Source organism: Phoenix dactylifera, chromosome 7 (assembly GCF_009389715.1).
Source record: "Phoenix dactylifera cultivar Barhee BC4 chromosome 7, palm_55x_up_171113_PBpolish2nd_filt_p, whole genome shotgun sequence".
Classification (NCBI taxonomy): domain Eukaryota; kingdom Viridiplantae; phylum Streptophyta; class Magnoliopsida; order Arecales; family Arecaceae; genus Phoenix; species Phoenix dactylifera.
This window is the reverse complement of record NC_052398.1, coordinates 6,856,874-6,877,992: the sequence shown is the minus strand read 5'-3', so window position 1 is coordinate 6,877,992 and position 21,119 is coordinate 6,856,874. Positions and strand designations below refer to the sequence as shown.

The following is a 21,119-nucleotide window of genomic DNA, read 5'->3' as shown; positions in this document are numbered from 1 at the left end:
GATGTCTTTAGATCTTACAAAATGCTTGTAATCATGGCTAGTTTAGCCGAGACGCGTTGTATAACTAGAGAGGGTAGCTAACTGAAAATGATAGCAACTTCCAATGCAAATTAAATTCTCCATACAATGTGAAACTCACTTTCTATTTTTTTGGATCTCATAAGTGTAGTATAGCATGGACTTTGAGATTCATTTTTGGCCTGCAATCACTCTTTTCTCGTGTCACTATAGTCTTGTCCATGTCACGCATGTTTCACAAATCTCGAAGTTTGTTGATTATGATAAGTCTAGCAGAAGAAGAAAAATCCATTGGTCATTTCCATTTTGTTCTGGAATTTTAATATGTCCTGATTTTAGAGGATAAGAGCAATATATACGACAATGATATCTTCCCGCTAGCGTTTTTGAGTCAGATCCTAAATCGTAACAGATAATATCAGAACGAACTATCCACACCGGCTAGCTTTTATGTATGAGATCCTAGTCGTGATATCTCATACTTGCAGTGTGCATGCTAATGCATAACTCTTGGTACTCACTCACAAAGGACATCTTTCTCGTCGCTTCAGGTAGGTAGGATGCGGTCTTGGCTGGTTATCTTCAATCGAGCAAGGTCTCATCAAAAGGAACCATATGATGGCGTTTGATCGTATGCCAACTCTGAGATGAACCATTCTTTTCCGAGTTCTCCAAAATTAATGTTGTGCGAGACCCACAAGCCACCAAGAGATGCGGCAAGGAAGAAATTCACATCCAGCAAAGTCTCCAAACTTCATTAATGCTATCTTTACTCGCCCGTAACTCCGTAAGAGGTGTGTGTAGCAGCAGTAGGAGAAAGAAGCCCGTAAGACAAGCTTGTAGGACAACGTCCCATCAACCATTCCCACACTAACAGGTCACCCGCATCGTATGCATCACATTGCAATGGAATCAACTGGAATGCAACCATGTGGTCCAAGACTGGAAGCATACCCCCACGTTTAAAATGAAAAATTTGGGACCATACTTGCACTCCTGTGCTTTTCCAGCGCACTGGCTGGACCCAAACACCATGATTTTCCTTCCCACTGTAGCTGTCCAACGAGTTGTCAATTTGAAGTAGGTCCGGAATATATCCTGCACCATAAAAAATTATTATAAGCGTGGACCAATTCAATCATAAACCAACATGCATTCATGCGTTGCTTTGTTTTTGCTTTTGTTTTTTTCCAGCATTCATGAACCCCTACTATCTTTTTCAAGTCACCATTAATCAAGCGTGCTACGGAGACGCGTTCGACCTTGTGTTTGTGTATATGGCAGTGGACGAGAGATTTTTTTTTCTAAACGAATCATCACCCTTTCGTGACACATGAACATGAACTTTCTGAGATGATCGGCCCCTGTGATGACGTGGAGGCCTCCCCACACACATATATTACTGTGATAATAGTACCAAAAAAACAAACAAAAAAAAAAGGTAGGACTTATCGGCCGTATTAGTTAACTCACACGGCGCCACTTTTATAAGCGGCTAAATGAAATGAGAAAGGGGAGAGCTACCGTACCAAAAAGAACAGAAAGGAGAAAATCTAAGCTGCTCTTTGCTGCATTTCTTTGCTTTGCTCACCAGTTCACTGTAGCATGGAGCAGTCCACGAGCTACTTCAACATCTCTGTGATCTTCCTCTCAGTGGCATCCTTGGCCTTGAGCATGGAATCCTTATTGTTAGATACTGAAGCCCCAGGCTCTTTTGGCAGCAACAATGCATCAAAGGACGGCCAAATAACTTCGAAGGATCCTCATTTTGTAAGAGATGGCTCCTTGATAGATGAGATCGCTAGGCTGGCTAATCTTCGACAGACTGTGGACTGGCTCAAGAAGCTGAGGAGGGAGATCCATGAGTACCCAGAATTTGCACATGAGGAGCTGCAGACAAGTGAGCTCATCAGACGAGAGCTTGACCTCATGGGCGTCAAGTATAGGTGGCCGATCGCAGGCACTGGCGTAGTGGCCACCGTAGGAAATGGACTTCCACCCTTTGTAGCACTCAGAGCAGACATGGATGCTTTGGCAATTCAGGTAAATTCTTTTTTCTGCTTCCTTTCCATGGACAGATGAGAAATAGAGCTCTAATAAAAAGGACTCCAGAATAAAAGTGCTCATTCCAGTCAGTGTTATGTGGGACAAAATATACTACTATACCTTGATAATTACTGGGCATGGCTGATGGAAATGGAACAAGCATGCAGTCAAGAAACTAATAAGCCACTAAAGAAAATGATATCAGTGTCCAAAGTTGAAAGCAACAACCATGTTGCCTTTGGACATATCGATCTTGTTTAGATATCTATAATATACGCTGCTGTCATTACTTTTGGTTGAAACATCACAAGCAAAAACTAGCCCAGTCTTGTCTTTCTAGGACTAATGTTCAAGTTGCTTATTGTTGAAATGAACCAGCTCAGTGATCCAAAATCCAAAGGTAAAGAGGTAAAAAACCACACTCTCCTATATGCTTCATATTTGAATAAATCACATTTAAAGATTCGGCATTATGCTATGTTCTTAGTGAAGAATATCATGTTTAATAAGCTTTTCAAAACTATGGATTTACTTGCAGACTGCATAATCAAGAAAAGTGATGATTTATGATAGTAAAAGCACAGATGCAAAACACACACACACATTTACACACTGATTCACAATGAAGTCTTCTCACAGCCTACATTATTCTGGATCATTACTATATTAAAGATTATCCATGATGTATCATCCATCTCCCCGTTTTTCCAAGCTAATATCCTTGATTAATCAGTCCACAGATACCTGGTTCTAGCTCGTTCTGATTGAACATTCAAGATATCGAAATGTAACACAGATCAGTTATGACTTGCAATAAACTAGTGATATATATTGAACTTTGATTTCACAACAATTTATGTGCAATGTCCTGAAAAAGATTATTCTGAAACTACAGGTTTAATATTTTGATATTATGTGTGCAGGAACTAGTTGAATGGGAGCATAAAAGCAAAATAGATGGAAAAATGCATGCATGTGGACATGATGCACATGTTAGTATGCTTCTGGGGGCAGCAAAAATACTGCAGGATATCAAGGAAACATTGCAGGTAACATCTTAACATCCTTTACTAAATTGTAATGCTATATCTAACATGTAACCCATAAGAGGTGGTATATAATTTTCTGATAAATATTTCTTCAAGCCTTGATAATCTTCAATTCTCATCAATTATATAGCAGTCAAGAGGTGGTGCTCATACACTTTGCCTCCCCCATTTAATTTCATGTGAACCATACTAATCTATCTCTGTGTTTCTCCATATGTAAGTTCAGATATTTTGGAAAGATCTGATATCCATTAATCTAACTGCATCTCCAACCCCACAATAAAGAATGCATACACTCTATTCAAAAATGTTTTAAGAATGTTCTTTTATATGGACTTATTCAGCCATCCTTCCACCATTCCAAAAGTTAATCTTAGTAGATAACTAATTATGATGGTGAGCCTTGGTGCAACGGAAAGGTTGCTTTACTGTGACCTGGAGGTCAGACATTTCAAACATAAAAACAACCACCTCATGTGTGCGTGTGTTGGTGTTGGGGGGAGGGAGGGCTCTGACCTTCCCTTGTCTCCTGCATTGCGCCACCCTTTTTTGATGACCAATTCTCTTATATGACACAAATACCATATAATGAAACCAAATGTGCAGACACAATTAATATGGCACGGAATTATTTCAACCAAAAAGGATTTCACATACTACAATTCGAAATTATCTACTTGGATTCATTTATAAATCAGCTTTACGGCTCATTTTGGAACAATGATGAACTCTCTGTTATACTCCTTTGACAATATATGATTTTCATTTCATTGCTACACTAGGGAACAGCAGTTCTTATATTCCAGCCAGCTGAGGAAAGAGGTGTGGGAGCAATACAGATGATTGAAGGAGGAGCACTGAAAGATGTAGAGGCCATATTTAGCATGCACGTGTCTTATGCCTATCCTACTGGGGTTGTTGCTTCCAGGCCTGGTGAATTTCTAGCTGGATGTGGAATGTTTGAAGCATATATTAGTAGAAAAGGAGGTCATGCAGCAGCACCACAGGACTCAGTTGATCCTATCTTGGCAGCATCTGCATCAATAATTAGCTTACAAAATCTTATTTCAAGGGAAGCAGATCCTCTGGATTCTCAGGTATGTCTTTTATCTGCTTAATCCTCAACTAAATAACGTGAGTCCAAAATGCATGATACCGAGTAGAATGTCATTGCACTACAAGTACAGTTATAACTTTGCATGGATGACAGTTTTCGTGGTCAAGGAAAGGAGGAATTCTCCTTGTTGAGATTATGACCTCCTCTACTGCTTTAGGAATCAGTTACGCGTTTCTGAAACAAAAAATCAGTGTAAAATCTAATTACCAGGCTGCGCTATCTGTTCAGCAATACAATGTGTAACTCTGTATAGCAATGGACAAAAGGTGGTAATAATAAAAGTAATTACAAGAAGACTAATATATTAGAATCAAAACTAATAGAAAAAGACATCAAGGAGTGTAGGAATATTACAGTTTGTGAAGTTACAATATTTTATATAACTTGACTGAGTAATTGCAAGTCAAATGACGGAAATATTCCCAATCATAATTATATCAAACATTATCGCATGTCACAGAACACATCAAATATCAAACTGTTGATTAACAAATAATCTGAGAAAAAGATCATAGAAGTATATATTTATAAGAACAGAACCCCAGGTCAAAACCAACAACGACAACCTAGTTAAAAAAAAAGAAACAAACAAACTTGCAACTGATTATTCCAGAGTGCTTCAGTAGTTCACCAATTTATCAACTTATCATACTAGAGATCACAGATTTATCGCGTACAAAGTAGCAATCAAGTTCAGTACAACTTGTAAAACAACAGAGCACAAAAAACATGTACACTGCTTTAATTATCACATGCCAGTGGCATCGACTCAAGTGAAAGTTATGAAACTTGTCAAGAAGTGGAGCCACTTTAGTTTGCAAATGGTGAGAACCCTTTCAAGATAACTACCAACTGCTTTAATATCAGCTTCATTTGCAAGTAACTACCAACTGCTTTTACTTTTCAATCCTTGAGATTTATATGAATACCTGAGGTTGCAGCATCTTTCAAGATATGCACTAAACAAAGAAGCACTGCTAATTCACGGACTAATCTTTCACAATAGAATAGAAGGTTATTGCATAATCATCAGGTAGAAACAAAAATCTTTAAAGCTGTTTTATAAATCATTTCTGGTCAAGAGCCTCTATCCTGTTTCAAGTTCACTTTAAGAACTATGTCATCCAAATAAACAATCAGCACACCAATCCCATATCTATTTTAAAACCGTGAAACTATTGTCATGTTATTGTTGGGTAGCTCAAGTCTTGCGAAGCAGTGTTGAATTTCTTTAAACAATATACGGTTCCACACTTCCACTTTCATTTGAAACAGCAAGATATATATGGGCTTCCTGTACATCTCCAATTTAAAAAGCACTTCATCATTGATCTGAAGCAATGGCCATGAAAGAGTTCAAACTACTCTACAAGCCAGAATCCACCAATTTGCAATAAGGAGAAGCTCATAATCAATTATACCATCAAACTTCACAATTCTAATGAACATCAAAAAGAAAACCACAGTTTCATCATTTCTTAAAGATACAAAAGTACTTATTCTTTGTAAGAGAACAATTTTTCATCTAACAGGGCCATGTTTTGGGTAGTCTACCATGAACCACCTAAACATTCTTGGACTTGTTAGAGCATCAGTTGAATAGGGTAAAATAAAATTTAAAGCAAAAATAATTAAATGAATATGACATAATTTATTTATTTTTCCACAACAGAAGAAAGTAATACTTGAATCATGATCAGGAAAAGTTTATCTTTCTTCCTCTATGATAAACTGAATTGAGAATGTAACTAAAAAAACTGGCTGTAAACCGAGACATAATTAGAATTCGACTCTTCATTATCATAAAATGATCATCTAATAAATGTTCTTTTTTTTAGAGCTTATTTTCTTCATATCAGGTGATATAACATGTGGAACTTTTAGATGTCACCAGATTGAAATATTTGCATCACTAATGCAACATATATTAGAACAAAGAGAAACAAAATAGGATTAGGGTTCATCTTTTGATTTATCAAATTTTGAATATGTATGATGCAAACAACAAGAATATGTTTATATTAGATCAAAAGACCAAAGTTGTAGTGATAGAAACCAACGTCAGTATGCTAATAATGAGAAAGTTGTGCCTAAAATGAGAATTAAGGATTTAGGAGCAATTTCCTCACCTGATGCTGAGTTTTTGAGGAATGCTTGCGCGAAAGATTTTACATTTAATCCCATTATTATGTGTCAGTACAGCAGAAATTTAAAACTTAACTGTAATCATTCTTTACAGTAAACGAATTTCCAAAAATGAGTGTTATTTTACTATGACCTGAAACATTCAAAGCACTTAATCAAGACTCTTTATAGCATAAAGTTGAGTGATTCAAGAATAGTCATCAAGTATCTAAAACCATGATTTCTGATTGTACGAGAAGCATAAATATCACAATGAAATAAGGGACTAAAACTGATTAACAAGACAACACAGAGAACAATTGATGACCTACAAAGAATTTCAGAAAAATCAAAAATGGAAGATGCTAAACAAGACAAATATGTCACACTCTGATAAAACAGAGCAGTGACAATTCTTTTAATCAAAAATGCAAATTTTTCTTGCACATAGAAAATGTAAATTCTTTGTTGTTCAGGATCTGTCCAAAAATCTCACATATATGGATACAAAAAAGAAATGTCTTTTTACCAACCAGAATGTAGTATGTATGGTGCAAGCCAATGTTACCTGGACACTTGAAATTTTTAGTTTTTTGACATATTGGATGCTTGGATACCTGCGACACTTCATGACACTCTTAGACATTTCATATCATGAAATCATGATCTCATTATCGTTGCATGTCTATTTTTGGTACTTCAACATGACAATTATTTACTATAACATAATATTTAGCAAATATGTTATCAGTCATATGAATTCAAGGAGCATTAGGTTTAGTTCATCATTCATCATACACATACATCTTTACACAACAAAGCACATTTACAAGATACTGACACATCCTTCTTGCAGTTTTTAAAAGGTCTCCATGTCAGATTCGTCTAGATATCTGGACACTTGACCCCTGCACGATTGTGCAAGTAAAATTGATGCCAGCCTTTCACCAGTAAAGTAGCTGTTCTTAACATTTGGCGGCAGTATTGGCTTGTATCAACCTAAAATGCATAAGTAAGCTATGACACGGTTGGTAAAAGTCTATACAATCCCCCCAGCTAATTATAAAACACCATAACCTAAGTCAAGTTGAATTAACCCAACTCAAGGTGGAAAAGTGTAGATTCAAATCACAAAAAGACAAATCAATGAGGCATGTCATCCATCTGTGGTCTACATGATGTCAATAAAACATTGTTGCACAACTGTCACTTTCTCTCTTTTTTTTTCCCTTTTGCAAATCACAAATCAATCTTGAATATCCATCAATTACGCGAATATTCAACAAATCCATTGGTCTACCTGAAGAAAACAAGGATTAATTATATTTAGGATAAAATGAGGTTTCCTTAATTTCCAATTAATAGTTAAGAATTTGGAAAGACAACCCACAAAATCCCCTTCTTTTTCATGCCATCACATATGGACGAACAATAAAGCCCATATGACAAAATTAGATTTCAGCTAAAAGTTACATATGATAATTGGTCAACTAATAAATTATTTATAAAAATCAGATGGCATGCCATTCAGAAAAAAAGAGAGACTAATTTCAAAATTATTTTCGGAATACCAACAAATAAAGGTATCATTTGAACACAATTGAACATTTCTTCAAAACAAAAATTTATATTTACAACAGTTAATGTAACCTACATTATCTATAAAATAATTTGGTAAAAATATCTATATATTCTAGAATATGTCTATATTTTGAGTGCTAATGAAGGATCACAAACATGTTCCTTTGATAACAATTAATTTTATTCATGAGTACTTGCAAGGTTAATAAAATTGAACTCATTAAAGCAAAATTTTCTCTTATCCAATGGATAACTATTCCTAAGATATTATCAAACCAAAGGTAGGCCGAACTAGACTAAACCACCTGGTTCAGCCCGTACCGAGCCGACCCGGTGGGGAACCGAGTCAATTCGTCTATTAAATTTGGTTCCGGCTAAGAACCGGCCGGAATGGAATCCGAACCGACAACAACCGGCTGGAAAAGGGCAGAACCAGACCATTCGGGATGCTTACTATACCATTCGACCATACCATGCCGAACCAATAATGCACCAGGGGTCCAATACAGTAGTGGTTTGGTGAATCTTAGCATAAAACAATCATATTTTCTCATTAACTAGTTCTCAATCATTTATATTAAAAAAAGAAGCAAAAGATTTCACAAAGTACATTAAACACCTCTAATTGCACCACGGCCCCCCCCTGCCCCAAAATACAAAACACCCCTCGCCACCAAAACATACATCACCCGTGCTGCCCTACTGTAATCCTTTTACAAAGGATTTCCCCCCTAGTAATCAAGCTGTTTGGCACTGCTTATTCATTTTGTGAGTTGCATTGGTCATAATCTGCAAATTGATGTTCATGTTCATTACAAAGAATTATAATCTGCAAAATGACAAATCTTTTCCTGAGTTTCTTTTTTAACTTTTCGTTTGCCATTATTTTAATTGTACATTATCTGATCAAAATTCAAAACCATATAGACAATTATCATTTTCAACCATGCTTTAATATGCTAGCAGCTCCTTCACTGTAGATATATAAACTAAAGTTGCTTCAACACCGTAAACAATAGGAAGTATAGTTTTCTGTGTACTTTCTTACAGAGGCTGAGCTGGCATTTAGCATTTGAAAGAGCACAATTATGTTGATACTGCAGGTGGTCTCTGTAACCAACTTCCATGGAGGTAGCTCATACAGTACTATTCCAGATTCAGTCACAATTGGTGGGACTTTTAGAGCCTTTACAAAAAAAAGTTTTGATGTACTAAAACAAAGAATTGAGGAGGTATGCCTTGCAGTTTTTTTAACTTGAATTTTGTTACATGTTTGTATCATGAAATAAGAAAAGAAATCATTCTTTTAAGCCTTCACATGTATTAGGTTATCAAAGGACAAGTAGCAGTATATCGATGCACAGCAAGGCTCGAATTCTTTGAGTTGCAGCACCCTCCAATTCCACCAACTGTAAACAACAAGAGAATTTATGAATATGTGCGACAAGTATCCAAAGAAATTGTAGGAAACAAAAATACACAGATGAGTCCACGCGTGATGGGCAGCGAGGACTTTGCTTTCTATTTAGAGCAGATACCTGGGTCCCTGCTATTCATTGGGACTAGAAATGAGAAGATTGGATCCATCCACCCACAACATAGCCCCTATTACACTATCGATGAGGATGCACTTCCCATTGGAGCAGCAATACACGCAGCTTTCGCACATGTTTATCTCCTTCAATCAACCTACAGTAATGCACAATGACCTAACTTTTCTTCTAATTCTAACATGTGAGATATCTTCAATTCCTATCGTATTTGTATAAGGTAATGCAACAGTTCTACACCCAAAAAGGCATTACTAAATATCCTTCTCATGTCTTTGTTTTGCATAGAAGCTCACTATGCTGAGCAAAAATATAGTAGCCTACTAAAGAACAAAATATTGCAAGTAACAAAGCCTGATGATGGCACCAAACATACTCTTTATATGGCTTCATGTGAAAAGCGAATAAATTTTGCTGTTAATAATTTCAGGCATCATGATTGCATCCAGAAGTTGTGGATTATAATATTCAATTTCAGAATTAATTCATGAATCAACTTAACATTACTTATCTTCATGTAGTCATGGTCTCCTGCATAAAAAATTCAGTAATAACTTAGCGTATTACCAAAACAATTTTGTTAGAGCATTTAGATAAAATAGAGCAGCTTATACACCTGAAATTGTTCTTTCCAGTGCTCAATATGTACAACAGGGATATGTTTGTCAATTCAATTTCACAACTTTGGTAATAAATATGGTCAGGTCTTTACCGGACATAATATATTTAATGCTAGATGAACTGGAAAATGAAATTGAACAAGTGAAAGGAAGCAAGACTTAATTCAACAAAGGTCTTTTGATGCTTTTGATTCTTTTATTTCTTATCTTACTTTCCACACTCATAAACATTTTTAGTGGGAAACAAGCTTGTAGAAGCCTCGATGAAAGATGATAGAACTGCATAATGCTAGCCTTCAAAAGGCTAGGAGACAACCATGAGAAGTAATATTAGAGGTACATTGGGGGCAAGGGTTGAATTACTAGTTCATACCTGTCTGCACCAGGCATATATCATATTGTACCACTAGGAACTGGTGCTTGATACATCCCTTGGTATTTTGCTGTACCAGCATACAGTAGTTGGTATCACTTTTCTAGTGCCAGCACCAACTACCAGACCATGTCTCGATGCAGCATAGTATGTATCAATATCCTATGTACCAATCCCCAACTAGAACCACTACTTCAAACCAAGGTCCGCAATCTCGGTATAGGGTACAATATCAGAACTTTATCGGTTCGGCTCGGTTCAGTACGGTATGATATACCCCTGTATCGAAATAGCTTTCCAACCATTTTTGTCAATTTTCATCTCAGTACGCCTCGGTACGGACCGGTATGCACCTCGGTATGGGGCTTATATCGACTTGAAGGTGTGTTTCGTAGCAGTTTTCTATCGGTACGGTACACCTTATACCGAGCGCCATGGAAGACCATGCTTCAAACTGTTACTACTCATGGAGCCATAAAGTTCAGCATGCTAAGAAGTTACACATGAAGCAAAGCTATATACATCTTTTATGCAACCTAATAATCAGAATAAACATACTCAAAGAGGGAGGGTAATATCTTGTACAATATGATGAATCAAGCTATAGTAGCATCAAGTGCATGTCACTCTTAAAAATGATAAAGTAATAAATGATTACTTTAGGTTTCTGAAATAGGCCGGTGAAAAAAAGAAAAAAAATGCAAAAAATAGTTATGGAGAACAATTATCCTGATATCCAAGCTAACGCGCATCTAAATATACTTAGACAACAATGGAGGTGGTTTGATATAAAAAATCGCATCCAAGATTAATATAAATAATAGCACAAAATTCTTGCCCTAGTCAAGAAAAGAAGACATTAAAAAGAATAAATATGTTGGCAGACCTCATTAATTGTTTATGTGATTTAGTCATGAGAATGATAGTGCAGAGCTCCAACCATGCTACAGTAACATGAATGGATATAAAAATGGTTTGCAATCAAAAGACAAAAAGTACTAACAAAGGAAAGATTATCAAAAATTTATAAATTGATATTATTATGAGATTTTGAAGTGCACATTCAGGCTGAATAAGAGTTAATCAACTTGGTGAATTGCCTCAAGTTGAAGTTAATCAACACAGATCCTAAGGACCAGCATGGTCATATTTTTAGTCCCACATCAGTTGTGTTTTGGAGAGGTCTTGGATACTTAAGCACGGCCGAAGACCCCATACAATACCTTATGGCTAGCTTTTTCCGGTCAGGTCCTCGGTTATTACAAAGATACCCTAGGTCTCCCATCTCAAAGAGTCAATGAATCATTGCCTTGAGAGATGCAATAGTGGGCAGCCCAATCACTTTTGGTTATAATTAGCAGTGATGATATATCATCCACACAGAAAACAGCTAAAAGTGTAGAGGATGATCAATGAATGTATAGAGTGAACAGAAACCATAACCCAAAAAAGTAATAATATAGAAACAATTACGCAAGGCTTGAGTTGAGATTTTGTCGAGCTAGCATACTAAAGTTGTTGTATTGTTCTTAGCAAAGTCAGGGTGCCACACAAAGAACATAAAAGAAAGGTGCTGCATTAATCAGATTATAAGAATGCTAGTGAAGTAGAGAAGCTAGACAAGGATAAGTTGTAGAATTTATTTCAAGGATCAAGGAATTACATGTTGTATAACAGAAAGAGGTCGCCAATGTTAAAAGCACTTTGCTAAATCACGCCAAGCTTAGTTGCTAAAATCAGGAGAAAGAGCAGGAATCTATATGGGTGTGGGTGCAAGGAAGCAAATATTTTGAAAGCACTTTAAGGAAGCACTCAGGAAGCAAGTGTGATTTTGAGTTTCCTAGAAGTTTTTGAAGCAGGTGTGTTACCCTAAATAGAAGCTTTTTTTTTGCTACTGAGGTGCTGACACTTTGGCATACATTGCAAAACAAATACGCATAATTTTGTTAATAAGCAACTAAATATAAGCTAGAACATATTACATTAAACATTTTTAGTTGTTTTAACATAGACCATTTTGCCTATTTTATATTGGTCTGTAGATATGTTTTAAATTTACAGTTTTGACAGAGATGTGCTCCATGCCATGTTTTCAAATGAATGAATGGCAAACCCATAAATCTTGATTCGATCAGGAAAATTTGTCAAACAGAATGTTTGATGAAGTGATAAGCATGGATTTTTTTAATCGAAAAGTGTTCTTTCATATTTGTTTTTACAATAATACGAAGTCCAAGTTTACAATAAAAAGGGGGTGCATATATTGGTGAGACTTACCAATCTGCTTAGGCTCGTCCAGGGGAGTCTGCATCAAATGTATGACTATATAGCATGGTGAACAATGGAACATTGTGACTCATGTGTTTCTTTCTGTTCAGAGTTTGCAGTCATCAACAACAGAGTTTGCAGTCATCAACATATTCATATATAGCCATGGCATTCAGTTAAACAAGTACAATGTAGCCTTGCACTTAAGTTGCTTCAACAACTCATCATTATTTCATTAAGTATATAATACAATTACTAACATTTAAACACCATCAAGACAACATCATGGTCTGATCAGAAATATAAGCTCCATTACAAACAACTTAAAACAAAAAATTGTAACACTATAAAGTAAGTATGAAACAAAAAAAGTTTCGCAATCTAAGAACTGATTTACACTTAGAATAAAGAAACAGCCAAACTAAAATCAAGATGAAAATAGTAGTTAGACCATGTATACCAAAGGACATGTATAAAACCTCGACTGGTGATATGTTTAAATACCTTTAACAAAAAGAAATCAGAACCCTTTTGCCACTATTCCCAATATTAGAAATCAGAAATACATTGCACTGCTTTTTATAAGGACAACTACAGAGATGGATTTTCAATATCTCTTGCATATCTATTCGGGAGGGCAAAAAGCATCAATACAAAAACTACTTGGGCACTCATATTCTCAAAATGGTTGATGCTATCACCAATTTCCATCCAACTTCCAGCATTGCGAACCTGTTCATAAACAGAAATATCATGACTTCCAAAGCAAACATTATCTACTGCTGGTTATTATCTAGTGCTTCCATTTATAGTCACGGTAGGTAGAAACATTAAGGAGTTAACAATTTTCTTATGGATCTTTTAGATAATCAAAACATGTGAGATGCAGCAGCTTCTAAGCTGCATTCATCAGCGTGAAATGCAAAAGAATGAATCTACTAATTGCCAACAAATATAAAATTCTTGAATATCCTCCACAAACATTTCACAAATAATATGCACTTCATAGGAAGGGCATTACATGATCATGAAGATAGCAATTAAGTGAGAGGAAAATGGTTTCCCATGGCATTCCTTCATCCTTATTAGTCATATCTCAGAGTTAAGTAAGATCCAAAGGATATGAGATAGAATTTATCAACTTAGCAGACTAGAAGAAGACAAAAAAATCTTGCTTATCTCAATGTATATGTATAATGTGAGTCTGTTGCATCTGTCTGCATGTGCATCTCTGTATCTGTATCTATACATTATGCACATATCTTTGTTGCATCTTTTTGTGCATGTGCATGTCTTGTCTGTACATTTGTGACTGTTCATACATACATATGCACGCATATTATATGTTCGTGTGCACAAGTGCTTGCATTTGCATATGCTATGAAACCAGGGAGATGATGGACCAATACGTCATGCTGCAACTACTCGTCAGAATTGCATGTTAGAATTAGGACACCCTAAGTTACCAGATGTTCCAACTTGTGTAATGCTCCTTTTTTTGTCAGTTTATAAAGTAACAAAAATATCGAAGACTTCTATCCTAGGCAAAAGATTCATAGTAATGCTCCTTGGGAATTCTTTCATTCAGATCACAAGTTTCAAAAATTTCGAAGACTATACTCTCTGCTTTTCCTCTTCATATCGATCTTCTTACTCTAAAACCTTCCATCACCAGCAGATCAACTAGTCTCTTAGACAACCATAGCTCCATGTCAGTCAACACACCAGTTTTGTCTCTTACTTGACATGCTACAGAACACAGATGAACATAGACATACATTCCATCCATTATAGAGATATAGCTATATGGATTCATGAAACAATTCCAACAACAACAAAAAGATATTTCATATACTTTATTTGGCTATCCATTTAAAGATTCGCATCTTCTTAAGCATTCCCCCATGTCTGCTTTTTCTAATTGTATTGCTAAAACTGTGACATAATATACCAGTGTCATCAAAATTTATTCCCTCATTTTGGTCGGTGGCACAAATAACTTTCAATGACTGAAGCTTCCCTGGCTACAAAAAGGTGGCAAGAAACTCATCTATAAAGGCAAAATGATAGAACATGATATCATCCAGCCTTGAGGTCATCAATATCTACCGTACCTTCTCAGCTAAAATGCCGAGAATGAATACTTTAAAATAGTCAACAAAGAAGTGTCATAAAAGAGTTTCTCTCGTGACTCTGATGAGAGAAATCTTTAATTTATTGTTCAAAAATAAATTATGAGGTTCTACCTCATTCTGCTTATAGCAACTCAACTAGCCTTGTAAGAATAAGAGAGAAAATGTGTTTCGACTTTCAAAATATTTTGGGATGGGAAGCATCATAAATTGAAGATAAGATGGGAGAAAACTCACAAATCAAAATATTAGAGCCACTTTTCCATTCATACTGGACATTTGGTGCCTATACTACCGATCAATAACAAAGGAAAGGTTTTCCATACAAGTATACTGTCAAAAAGAAAAACTAGTATCATGACATATGCCAATTCCAAATCCCAATCTGGACATTTATGATGGCAATCTGTTTCGATATATGTTAGTGGACCTAGCCTGTTGTGGAGTCTTGAAAATCAGGGCTGTGTGAGCTCCAGGTGCTTTGACATAAATTACTGCAGAATATAGGAATAATATCAGGACTTCCAAAAGCAATTGTGTGTCGACTTCAGTGGAAAATTGAATCAAATTTAACAGGATTAGCTTTTCACCCTGCAAGCGACATGAAATATGTTTATCATCTGAGGTGGACTAGAGTTCTTAGCAAACTACCACAAATTAAAACATATACAGGAGATCATTATACATTCATTGATGTGAAAGCACGTAGCTCATGAAAACATCTCATGATTTAAAGAAAGACAAAGACGGGTCAATAATTTGCTTTCAAGAACTAAAAAAAAAGAAAAAGACAAAAGAAAGAAAGAAAGGATCGGGGCGGCGAAACTTTGAGAGTGACAACATACTCAAAAATATTTCAAGAAACGGAAAGTAAATCATCACGGGCTATCCAAAGAAGGCCACACTTTTGTTACTGCACTAGGATCCTCATAGACACCCGCCGTGATGGAAATATGACCGGGACTCGACTGCGTCACGCTCCTCAAGAACGGCGCTCTGAGCTGCCCCTCGGATTCTTGCTCGAAGAATTTGTCCGTTCGCATGCCGCCGGCTGCAAACAGTTTCAGATCCAAACCCACATTGTCGGAAAAAATCGATCTTAGCGCGTTGAAGAGAAAAGAAAATAATCAAGAAAGGGAGGAGAGGGGGACGGACCGACGAAGAGGACGAGGCGCTTGGCGGGGGGAGAGATGGGCTGGGGGACGGGCTCCATGCCGTGGACGACGCGGTTCTTGAAGTAGATGTCGAAGATGCTGAGCATGTAGACGGCGTCGAGGGCGATCCCCAACGCCACCAGCCACCGCTCCCGCCGCTTCACCACCTGCTGCCGCTGCTTCCCCAACGGGCCGACAAGCCGCTGATTCAGCCGCTAGCGGGAGGCCGCGGCCGCAGCGTGTCGGCCGCGCCGCCTCCAAGAACCCCCCTCCGGCCATGGCGCACTCTGCCATATTCGCTGATTCGGTTTGGGGAAACCAGTGGGGCCCGAAGTGACGTGGGAAGTACGAAACATGTATATATCGGGCGTTCAAGATGCGGCCAGGGTCGAACGGGAGGTGCTGGAGTTCGAATGCCCGTTGTTGGCGTGGACCCTTATGCCGCGTTCACAACTCCACTCCCGCTTCCCGTCATATAATCAGATGGACCAGGTCCAGTGGACCAGCCCAATAGTCCCTCGCCACATTACCCTTTTTAATTTAAGCCATGCAAGATCAAATACGGATGCCTGTTATTCACCGTACATGTGCCTCAGAATTTGGATTGATCCATTGGACCTGGTCCATATAACAATTTCTCGTAAAAGAGGGGGTTTTGGCCTCAAGCCCTAAACCGTGAATCTCAAGCAATCATTTTCTAATATATATTTTTATAATTATTTAGAAATTACTTTTAATTGATTTTTTTATTTTATGATATATTTTCATTTTTATCTAAAAATAATTATATTTTATTATAATTGAGTAGTTAATTGGTGAGTATATTTAGCAAATTTATTCTTAGTTTGATGATAATGTATTTATTATCCATTACTCTCTTTTCTTAAATAAAACACCAAATTCATCTCTATATGTGTATACATAATTGAAGCTTTCTAATGGATAAGGATCCTCCACTGTAAGCCCTACATATAATGAAGGTCTAGAAGTTTCACATATTTTTTATTTTTTAAAAAAAATAATGTGAGGATAGATTTTAGTGCTAAAATCTTAAATCCACCTCTTGAAATTAAAAATTTGTACTATCAAGTTACATAAATAATAAATAATCAAAGTGATTGATCACATCTATATGTACCATCTCTCATGCACTTTTAGTGCTCGATCTCTAAATTAGAAGAAGTATTAGAGTGGTTTTATCCACAATCTCAAAATATAGCTTCATAGAAAAATTGCTCATTGCATTAGGTTGAGATGGGATTTTGTAGATGATCTACTTCAAATAGCTATAACCATCGACATAGTCATAAATATATTATTATATATAATATCTCGTGATTCAGTGAGCTGGTGATTATTCCATCTAATGGAAAGGTCAATTTCTTCACTGACCATGATCTTATATTAATTTCGTGTTGGAATGGCAGGATTTCTATCGTTCCATTATTGAACTAACCTTACTATGCTAGCCTCCCTCGAAGTTGGAAAATAAAGGTTAAATTTGATAGATTTATCGCTTGAGAAGGGAGTGAAATCAAAATATCTGATTGGAGATTAGATCAAGAAAATCCAAACAACAGGACATAAGCACCATTACATTTTTTTTTTTTTTTGGTAGAAAAAGCACCATTCCATCTCTTCCATGCCTCGCGCCAAATTACTCTATCGCCATTTTGGATCAAGGTAGATTCTTCAATAGTAATTACTGTGGCCAAAAACAAGCTCCCGCACCTTTAAAAGTATAACAAACACTCAAATATATTTGTTAGGCAACAAATAAACAGATCTATTGGTCTCGGAAGGATCTAAGTATGTATCTCCATAGATCCAATTGACGAAAGGGTCCAGATAAGAAATTCAAATCCGGCCTTTGTCAAGGGGGACAAGATCTCATTAATGAATTAATGAGCATTCTAGACATGCAAGCACATTGAGGGAGATAGAAAGTAGAGTGTATATTGAAATAATGAGTACTATAAAGTGTATACAAATGCAAATTTAGGTTAATGATGTCCGTTTTTCATTTTCATTGGCAATGGCTCATGTTGTCAGGGAATGATATATGGATACACATCAGAGTCTATCATAATAATCGATAAACTCTGCATGATATATATTAGAGTAGGGGTGCCAATGAGCTAAATAGCTCGTGAGCTGCTTGTAATAACCCCAAAATTTTTTTTTTTATATAAAAAGGGATAGAATAGTCCTTTAAAATTGATATAAGGGGTAAAATTGGAAGGAATCAAAAGATAATGGCATAGTTGTAGATATGTTGAAGTGTTAGGGGCAAAATGGGAATTTAATAATATTAAACAAAGGTGAATAGTGCTTTGATGTGATTTAAATGGGGTGGTTGGTGGCTCACGGGAATGAAACCGAGAGAGAGTCACAGAGAGGGGGTTCTCAGGCGTGAAACAGAGGAAAGAAAGAAAGAAAAAGAGAAGAAGAAGAAGAAGAAAGAAGAAGAGGAAGGGGATTCAAGGAGGAAAGGGATCCCGGTTGCACTTCCAGCTGAAGGGAAAAACGTAGATCTCCTTCTTCTCTACGCAAGGACCTCGATTTCCAAAAAGAAAAAGATAAATATCCGTCCCTATCTAGTCTTTTGATGACATTAGGCTATACAAAGGGTGGATATAGTCTAGAGGGGTCGGATAAGGGTTGTAGAGGTGGTTAAAAGAGGAAGAATCGGATTTTAACAAATTTTTCCGGCACTACGGAAAAACTGTGTCGAAGTTCCAACTTCGGCAAATTATTTAGGGGGTCAAACGGCCTCCGATGATGATGCATGTTATCTCTTTGGAATCCTCTATGAGTGTAGAATGTTAGGTAAAAATTTCATCAAATTTGGAGTCCTGAAAGTAGATCAAAATCGGGATGAAGTAACCCACTGTCAGTTCGGGTTACTGTTCATCCGGGTGGAAAATAGGGGATTTCATGCTATAATAGAGTATTAAGCCTAGATCAAGCTAAAAGAGACCTTGTACTCATGCAAAGGAGTCCCTAATACACATAAATGGTGAGTTAATTAATTAAAAAGGAAAAGAAGAAAGAAAAGAAAAGATTTAGGGAACAGGAGAGTTGAATCAATTAAAGTTTCCTATATTATAATTGGCACGTAGATTATGACCTTGATACAAGACTAAATGTATGGTAAATGCATGTCACAGTTGGGCAAGAAGCTAGGGAACAAGAGGAAGAAGTTCCCCACTGCCTGCTGTAGATTTTTGGAGGCGTATCAGGGCTGTGCCGGATTGACAGGTGAGTGGGAGTTTGTACTTTGCACCATGAGCACATTCCTTATTCATTTTCATAAATATTGCCAAGTGTGACTTGATTCCACCTGAGCTTATTGATTAATTGTTATAGTAGATTCCTCTATAATCTTGATTCTCTATGCTTGATTATTCTGTACATGCATTTGAGGGAACATTGAGAGGAATTACGAGGGGTTGATGAGTAATCAAATTGATTCCGAATTGTGAAATGATTTCTTTTGTAAATTGATTTCATTTCCTATATTTCAAAGACTTATGAGTGGTAGCCTTGATTATACTCCTTTATGAGTAGTTAAATTTGATCTGAATTGTGAAATAACTTCTTTTGTAAATTGATTTCATTTCCTCCATTTCAAAGATTTGTAGAGCCTTCTTAGTGGTATATTGAGTTGTATTGCACTTCCTTGACCCTCACTCCTAACCCTGATGTTAGTTTATGATTGGGTCATGATCGAGTGAGTGGTAGTCTTGATCATACTCCTTTTTAGTAGAGTATTGGGAGGGTACATTATGGCATTTATGCATGGCTTGGCAGTATCTGCAGGACACCTATAGTCGATGGGGTTGAACATCGGCCTTTGTGCACATAGTAGCCTTCTGGGTGGGCGGAGCCCAGTCCCTTCCTAGGGGGGGACACGGCCCTAGGCGTAGGATCGGCCGGTCCTACGACTTATATTCTGCTTGCCGCCGGGCATAGTAAGACCCCGCGAGGTGCAATATGGCTTTCCGCGGATGTAGAATTCCCGCGAGGTGCCGTTTAGTATGTAGATGTGAGATGGATTTCTGTTCTGGATACTGGCCAGCATTTACATGATCAGTGTGGTATCTTATCCTGCATATGCATATGACAGTGGGGAGTTGTTGCTGGTTCGCCTGGGGCGTAAAACCCACCTCCCGATAGCTGTCTAGCATTTACATTATCGATATGGTGTCTTATCCTGCATATGCATGTGACAGTGGGGAGTTGTTGCTGGTTCGCCTGGGGCGTAAAACCCACCTCCCGATAGCTGTCTAGCATTTACATTATCGATATGGTGTCTTATCCTGCATATGCATGTGACAGTGGGGAGTTGTTGCTGGTTCGCCTGGGGCGTAAAACCCACCTCCCGACAGCTGTCTAGTGATGATTTACATATTGGTGTGGTGTCATATTCGATATATGCATATGGCAGTAGGGAGTTGTTGCTGGTTCGCCTGGGGCGTAAAACCCACCTCCCGATAGCTGTCTAGTGATGATTTCAGCATATTGACACCTGATTTGTATGTTCCAGCATTATGATCTGTTGAGCATATTCATGAGTAGCATATATGTTTACTTGATTATTCCATATATGCTTCAGATGAGTTGATATTGATTGTGGTGATATTGATGATTTACTCCATATTCTCTATGTTGAGATCATGTTCATCTTGTTATTGATCTTGAGATTTCATCTCGAGCCATGATTATATCTTGTCTCATGTGCATAGTACTCTCTACTCCACTCACTGAGTATTTATATACTCACTCCCCAGTTTGGTGTTTTTGATTGCAGGGCAGGTATTGTATAGAGAGGAGCAGGATTAGTGATTGCCTGCTAGCTGTGCCGCTCCATAGTATAGTATAGTATAATGTAGATAGAGGTTTATATCTTTTGGTGTATTATAAACCTTCTATTGTATATAGTGCATAGTTACAGTCATAGATCCTGTTGTGGATATGGGTTTGACCATGGATGGATTGGGAAGCAGGTATATATATATATGTGTGCAGATCAATTGTGTGCCTGTGATAATGTATTGCTATATATTGTCCAGGTTTATTACGTG

The 21,119-nt window shown here is 37.1% G+C and overlaps 2 protein-coding genes across 3 annotated transcripts; one reads left to right on the top strand and one right to left on the bottom strand.

The window, feature by feature from the left end:
* Positions 1-1,214: 1,214 nt before the first annotated feature.
* Positions 1,215-9,901, top strand: LOC103710020 (IAA-amino acid hydrolase ILR1-like 1). Its single transcript, XM_039128136.1, has 5 exons — positions 1,215-2,061; positions 2,988-3,113; positions 3,896-4,210; positions 9,039-9,167; positions 9,263-9,901. Exons 1-5 carry the CDS (start codon positions 1,624-1,626, stop codon positions 9,641-9,643), a joined length of 1,389 nt encoding a protein of 462 aa, XP_038984064.1. The 5' UTR covers positions 1,215-1,623; the 3' UTR covers positions 9,644-9,901.
* A 125-nt stretch (positions 9,902-10,026) lies between these two features.
* LOC120103906 (GPI ethanolamine phosphate transferase 1) lies at positions 10,027-16,432 on the bottom strand. Of its 2 annotated transcripts, none has more exons than XR_005512505.1 (3): positions 16,034-16,428; positions 15,724-15,929; positions 10,027-13,478 (listed from the first exon to the last, which is right to left on the bottom strand). XR_005512505.1 is itself a non-coding variant. In XM_039128137.1 (3 exons), the coding sequence occupies exons 1-3, from the start codon at positions 16,137-16,139 to the stop codon at positions 13,338-13,340; spliced, it is 393 nt and encodes a 130-aa protein (XP_038984065.1). In that variant the 5' UTR covers positions 16,140-16,432; the 3' UTR covers positions 10,027-13,337. The 2 variants fall into 2 exon arrangements, 1 of the variants encoding a protein (XP_038984065.1); XM_039128137.1 differs by having other exon boundaries at positions 15,784-15,929; positions 16,034-16,432.
* Positions 16,433-21,119: the final 4,687 nt, after the last annotated feature.

Excerpts from the sequence above, each read along its gene's own strand:
- LOC103710020 (XM_039128136.1), top strand. The coding sequence starts at position 1,624 with ATGGAGCAGTCCACGAGCTACTTCAACATCTCTGTGATCTTCCTCTCA. Across the intron at positions 4,211-9,038 it reads CAGATCCTCTGGATTCTCAG|GTGGTCTCTGTAACCAACTT; the intron begins GTATGTCTTTTA and ends TTGATACTGCAG. Across the intron at positions 9,168-9,262 it reads TAAAACAAAGAATTGAGGAG|GTTATCAAAGGACAAGTAGC; the intron begins GTATGCCTTGCA and ends CACATGTATTAG.
- LOC120103906 (XM_039128137.1), bottom strand. The coding sequence starts at position 16,139 with ATGCTCAGCATCTTCGACATCTACTTCAAGAACCGCGTCGTCCACGGC. Across the intron at positions 15,930-16,033 it reads GCGCCTCGTCCTCTTCGTCG|CCGGCGGCATGCGAACGGAC; the intron begins GTCCGTCCCCCT and ends AACTGTTTGCAG. Across the intron at positions 13,479-15,783 it reads ATCCTAGTGCAGTAACAAAA|GTTCGCAATGCTGGAAGTTG; the intron begins GTGTGGCCTTCT and ends GTTTATGAACAG.